Source organism: Martes martes, assembly GCF_963455335.1.
Source record: "Martes martes genome assembly, chromosome: 7".
NCBI classification, from domain to species: Eukaryota; Metazoa; Chordata; class Mammalia; order Carnivora; family Mustelidae; genus Martes; species Martes martes.
Window position 1 is genome coordinate 50,116,218 of NC_137894.1, and position 6,569 is coordinate 50,122,786.

General features: G+C 44.6%; 1 protein-coding gene across 2 annotated transcripts; it reads right to left on the minus strand.

Moving 5' to 3' along the window:
* Positions 1-1,071: 1,071 nt before the first annotated feature.
* LOC308346303 (ribonuclease pancreatic-like) lies at positions 1,072-3,366 on the minus strand. 2 transcript variants are annotated; one of them, XM_080809132.1, is made up of 2 exons: positions 3,288-3,366; positions 1,072-1,787 (listed from the first exon to the last, which is right to left on the minus strand). In XM_080809132.1, exon 2 carries the CDS (start codon positions 1,760-1,762, stop codon positions 1,307-1,309), a length of 456 nt encoding a protein of 151 aa, XP_080665258.1. In that variant the 5' UTR covers positions 1,763-1,787; positions 3,288-3,366; the 3' UTR covers positions 1,072-1,306. The 2 variants fall into 2 exon arrangements, with proteins under 2 accessions (XP_080665258.1, XP_080665257.1); XM_080809131.1 differs by lacking the exon at positions 3,288-3,366 and adding an exon at positions 2,682-2,730.
* Positions 3,367-6,569: the final 3,203 nt, after the last annotated feature.

Sequence of the window (6,569 nt, forward strand, 5' to 3'; positions counted from 1 at the left end):
TGAGAGAGAGCGAGAGAGGACATGCAAGGGAGGGGCACAGGAGGATAGAGAGAGAGAGAGAGCATGTGCAAGCAGGGGAGGGGCAGAGGAGGAGAGAGAGGAAGACCCCAGACAGGCCCTTAGCTGAGCACAAAGCCCAATATGGGACTCGATCCCAGGACCCTGAGATCATGATCTGCACTGAAATCAAGAGTAGGTCCCTTAACAGACTGAGCCACCCAGGTGCCCTGCTCCACTGCACTTAGGAAAGGGAGACTGCAGGATTTTCTTCCTGAGTTCACTCTGGTAGCAGAAAGAACAAGGACTGGAGGCCAGGAGACCTGGGGTCTAGTCTCAGCTGTGCCACTAAGAAGCAGCAGCCATGAGCAAGTCACTTACCCATTTCTGAGATTCAGGCTGTTCCTTTGTTAAAGTGGGGATTACATTATCTCAGGGATGGCAAGTGAAACACACACATCTACCTCCATCATGCCTTCAACGGAGCTACCGTTCAACCTCATTGCTTATTAGAATTTTTTTTCTGCAACGTTCTAGGCAGGCCCATCCCATTAAAGTGGACACACAGGTCAAAATATGCTTATTCTCCTGCAATTTAATAATCCTTACAGACCCTTCTAGCTCCTAAATGGAAGGTTCTGACTTTCCAACTAAGAGATGGCCATTTTTGTGATCTAGTAATAGCTCACTCAATAAAAGGAAAATGAAAATTTAGGATCATAATTTCATCCCCCTCTCCTCCCAGCCAAGGTCTGAGCAGGGTTTTCTTGAGGTCACCCTGTCCTTCCTTCCATGCCAGAGAGTTCGGTATATGAGCTCGCGCTCCATCAGCTCACGCAGCAGAACAGTCCCAAACTGTAGCTCCCTTTCATTTCAAATAGCCCATACGTAACAGCTCCATATTTGATAGCAAGGCATCTCTGAGAAAAGGAATGATCTCAGGTCACTGAAAACCAAGAGTCAGGAGCAAAGGCACTTAACGATTCTATTCGATGCTTACGAAATCTACCCAGATTTACAGTTCTCACCCGAGCAGGAACGCAATAACACGACAGTACCAGATGGCGACAGCTTCAGAAATCCAGGTGGTTGCAACAGTGTTTTATTGAAAGAATCTGGGAAGTGGTTTACACAGGGTCCACCTCACCCCCCAAACCACACAGGGGCAAGCCCTGGGTAGGAACGCATGTGTGTTTGGGATAGGAGCCCTGGCTGGAGTTCTTTCTCTCAGAGGAAGGAGGGGAGAGGGGAGAAGCAGGTGCCACAACAGGGAGGTGGGGCATCTCGCTGCTCTGGCCTCAGATGAGACCTACACAGAACCGTCAAAGTGGACTGTCTCATACTGTACACACTCACAGGCCACGATGATGAATTTCTCTTGCTGCTGGGTCTCGTAGTCGCATTTGGGGTATTTGGAGCCTTTCTTCAGGCGGCAGTCGGTGATGTGCATTTTGGAGCTGCTTTTGTGGCAGTTGGGCTTCCCATTCTTGCAGGTTACATTTCCCTGGAAGCAGATGACCTGGACATCTGGCAGAGGCTCGTGGATAAACGTGTTCACCGGCTTGCACCATCTTACCGTCATATTCCGGCGCTTCATCATTTGGTTGCAGTAGCTGGCATTGACGGTGGAGGTGTTCGAGTCGATGTGCTGCCGCAGGAACTTCTCGGCCCTTGACTCCTTGGCCAGAGAAGGCTGGACACAGCCCAGCACCAGTAGCACCAGGACCAGTGGTGGGAACAGAGTGAAGAACCTCTCCTGAGCCATGGTGGTCTCACTCCTCTGGAAGAGCCTAGCCGGGAAAGGGAGAGAAGAGAAAAAGCACTGCCTGAGAAAGAACCCCAGCTCCTCCCTGTGGCCTCCCTTGGCTCACAGTCTCCATTTGGGTCAGCCAGAAAGGTATCCCTCCTCCTGTGCAATTTTCCAAGGATTGAGACGCTCACATACACTCTTGTCCAAGAGCATTTAAGTCCCCCTTGCTGGAGAGAGGTGGTCCTCACCTCTGGGTGGTGACTTGACAGTGAACTAAAATCCTACAGTACTGTGTCTGAATAATAGAAATTTTAAAATTTAAAATCCATTTGAGGGGGGCACCTGGGTGGCTCAGTCTGTTAAATGTCTGCCTTGAGCTCAGGTCATGATCTGGGAGTCCTAGGATCTAGTCCTGCCTGGAGCCCAGCTCCCTGCTCAGTGGGGAGCCTGCTTCTCCCTCTCCCTCTGCTGCTCCCTCTGCTTGTGCTTTCTAACCATCCCTGTCAAATAAATAAATAAATAAATAAATAAAATCTTAAAAACATTAAAAAAAAAACACATATGAAGAATAGGTACATTTATACCCAGTGCTCAAGGGGCTTATCAGGAAATCATTTGAATAAAACATGAGCTGAATTGTATCCCTGAAATACCACATGACCTGTAGGATCATGACAGACAGAGTGTGGCCTATTGTTCTCCAACACAAGGGCAACGGCCCAGTGCCTAACACCAGCATCATAATGGGATGCCAGTGTATTCCCAAGAGCAATGCTTCCCTCCCCCAGTGCCTTTGGTTCCCTGCAGCCCACATGCTCCATCCCCATGTTGGTCCAACTCAAGCTTTTTCAGGTGCTAACCTTAACCACCCCGGTCCCTCTAATCCAACACAGAAGTAGAAGGAGTCCTGGAGATCTCCTCTTCAGCCACTGACCTGGATCTCTAGCTTGGTCTCTAGGACTGAGCAGAAGGCCAGTCTCTGTGATCCCTGGATCCCTGGGGAGGGAATCTTATACAGATTGCAAAGGGGCTTGGCTTCCAAGGAAAGATAGGTGGGAGGAGCATCTTGGTTTCACTTTAGTGGGAACCAAGGACCTTGTAAGGAAGGACATTGTAGGGAACCATCCACACCACTCTTTTTTCAGGACTGCTGGGAAGGGTGAGTCTTGTTCTCTAGGAACCGTACCATGTGAACCTCATTTGCCTGCTGGTTCACAAGGAGCAGCAAAGAAAGCCACTACGGTAATGATGGCTGAACCCCAACTAAGTCCTTGTCATCTCAGGGGGCCCTTTGTACCAAACAAATAGCTCTTGCAGGTTTGCAAAGGACACATAAACATGTGATTCCCAGAACATCAGGGAAAGGGAGGTCCTCTGTCTCCCCAGGAGTCCTGGTGTGGATGCAATTCCAACAGCACCTCTTCTGGGGGTGGGGGGGAGGCAGGCATCCAGCTGCCTGCAGCTGGGAGACTGCAGGGACCTAGGTTCTGGGAGGGGGGATGTTTCCCGGGCAGGGAGAGAAGGAGACCCGCGAACTCACCCAGTGTTGGCCACTTCAGCTGCATGTGGAAGGTGGTTGTGTTACAGTTCTTGGCCACAGCAACCGCTCCTAGAAGGTCAGAGTGGAGGGAAGGAACTAAAGTCAAACAAAACCCCCAAGGTATGTCAGGCTGGCTCAGTCACCAGGGCACGGGACAAATCTTATGACTTTGCTTCTGTGTCCATTTCCTGAAACTGTGCCCTGGGCTTTTCACTTCCCAAAAGTGGCAGCTGGAATGCTGAGGGACTAACCTGACCATGTGAGTGGCTTTTCCCCTCTTCAGCATGTCATAATCTTAATTCAATACACTGGCTTTGATTTCTCAACGCACCAACATAGAATTATTTACCCTGGCACTTAGAAAGGAATAAAATAAGGCATTTGCTGACAAAACAATAAAATAAAACAAAACCTAATGGAGGTTATGACTTCATTAAAGCAACCTCCCACTAAAAAAATTTCTAAGCATGGATTTGAGGTTACAAAGAAAAGTTACTCAGCAGAAATATGAATTCAGGAAGGAATAAAAAAAGGTGGTGATAAATATGTGAACAAATCAAAGATCTTTTGACTATATAAAGCAATAATGTCTTGTTGAGTTAAGAATATAAAATTAAAATATATGTCAGGAGCTTAACTTGGAAGTGATGTGAATTGCCAAGTGTTCTAGAGATGACTAAAAGTATTGATTAGACTTTTCTATTTTTAGTACGCATTTGAGAATTTCTAAGGTAAACAATGAAAAGAATGGAAACACAAGGTTTGAATTCCAAACTAGCAGAGAGAATAACTAGACCGTGGATCAGTTAGGAAAGTCTAGGTTGTGTTGCAGTAACAAACAATCTCAAAATTTCAGTAGTTTAAAGTTTCTTACTCATTTTCCACTATATGTCTATCCTGGTCCAGGCAAGGGGCTCTGTTTGCTATTGTCACTTGGGAAAACAGGCTGACACAGACTTCATCTTGACACACGCTGTCTTAATCAAAGAGGCAGAGGAAAGAACATAGCACTGGGATGCCCAGTGGCTCAGCTGGTTAAGCATCCTGCTCTTGATTTTGGCTCAGGTCATGATCACAGGTCATAAGATCAAGCTCTGAGTTGGGCTCTGGGCTGAGCTTGGGGTCTGCTTGGGATTCTCTCTCTCCCTCCCCATCTGCCTTTCACCCACTCACTCTCTCTGTCTCTATCTAAGTAAATAAATAAAACCTTTAAAAAGAAAACAGCACCCAGAGGACAGCTCTTAATGCTTCTGCTGGAAGGGACATATGTCGCTTCTATTCACACTTCATTGACCAGAGAAAGCCTCATGGTCACATTTAAGTATGAGGGACAGAGAAATAGGATCCTTCTAGGTGCCTGGAACGAGAGAATTATTTTGAACAGCTTTAATGGCTGACGCAGAATGACAATTACACCACTAATCCAAAAGAAGGGAAGAAAGGATAGGAAATAGAAATGCCAGACAAATGAGACTAATAGGAAAGGCAAAATAAGGTAGTAGGTATTCACTGTGGAAAATAAAAATGAATAATTATGTTATATAAGTGGACTAAATGGTACAGTTAAAAGACAAGATTGATAGAAAAAAACTAACACTCTTTCTCTATGTGCGTATACATAGAGAGAGTATACCCACACACTATGTGTATATTTATATATATATATACATGTACATATATATAACTTACAATTTTTAAAAATGTTTAAGAATGAAATATTTTATTAGATGATGAGATGTAACAATCAGGAGTTCAGTGTAGTATTTGCTGGAGTACTTTCAGAGCACCCTTATTCCAATAAGTTGAAGAGAAAGTCAGAGTGAAAGAAATGGAGTTACAAGGAGGCTGACAGTGACGAGATGGAGCAAATTTGTGCACTAGCATGATGGGGGTGGCTGGGGAGAAGGTGACATGAAGGGGTGCGCATCTTGAGGAAAGAGTCAGTACGGGAGAAGACACTGAAAATACAGCACAGAGATAGAGCATAGCTCCAGGAAGGGGGATGACATGGATAGAGGAACAGGAGACTGTCTTGTCTGTGAGGATGGTGGAAAGGGGGAGGTGGGTACCAGACAAGGAAAAGGATGTAGCTGAGAAACAGCAAAGTTGACTAAGAATATGAGCAGCAGAAGAATGTCCCTTCCAGCAATGGGATTTTCTCCAAGGAGGGAGACTTGAGTCTTGTTTGCCTCAAACTCCTGTTTTAAAACAGGGTTCTGAGAACGTCTGCATCATCTCTGTTGTCCTCTAGGTCATGGGAACAGTTATCCAGTGTAAAATGAGTCTGTGAGCCATTACTGAGACACCTCATTTCCCATACATTAAATTACAGTTGCAGTATTTATCTTCATTACACAGTTTAAAATGTGATATCAATCTCTCAAAATTTCTCTCAAGTAGTTTGACATACATCACAGTTGTCACTTCTTTAGGCAAATACGATGTGATATTCATTTCCATAAACCTCTCTTGAGAATTTGACTAGAGCCTGTAGAGTGAGGAGACCATATGTATTAGTTGCAGCTTCATGACTGGTATGTTATGTCCAGGAAAATTTTATCACCTCTCTGGACCTCAGTTTGTCATCTATAAAACACATGAGCTGGATGATTGGCAAAGCACTAATAAAAGAGAATTTAAATGCATAGTGACTGGAGTCTGTTTGGACGGTGGTCTGGAATTGGTTCACCTTTTTAATTATTCCTGAAACTCCAACTTGCATTTTTCTGGATGAGAGCCGATGAATACCCAAAAGTCCTGGATTACGATTTTAAAGATCAGTAATATATCAACTTCTGTATTTGTTTCCTTATCTGTAAATTAGGAATAATTAAAATACCTTATTCTAAGATGCTATAGACTGAATGTTTGTTTCCCACCCCCACCCCAAATTTGTATATTAAAACCTAAGTCTCAATGAGATGGTATTTAGAGGTGAGGGCTTTGAGAGGTGATTATGTCATGAAGGTGGAGCACTCGTGAATGGGATTAGTGCCCTTACAAGAGAGACCACAGAGAGCTCCTTTAGCCCTCTATCATGTGAAACTGGTTCATAGCTATGAAACCATATAAATGCCCCTGTTTGCTGAGGACCATCCTTATTTATGCTCATTTCTTGGCTAATATATAATAATGTCCCTTTTCACTCTCAAAAGTGTCCCAATCAGACAGCAAATTATAGGGTCACCCTATTCAAAGCACATAGTAAGCGCTAAAAGAATTTTAATGTTATTATTATAACCACTACTGATATTGTTTCTTCAAGAGTCAAAATTAAAAGTT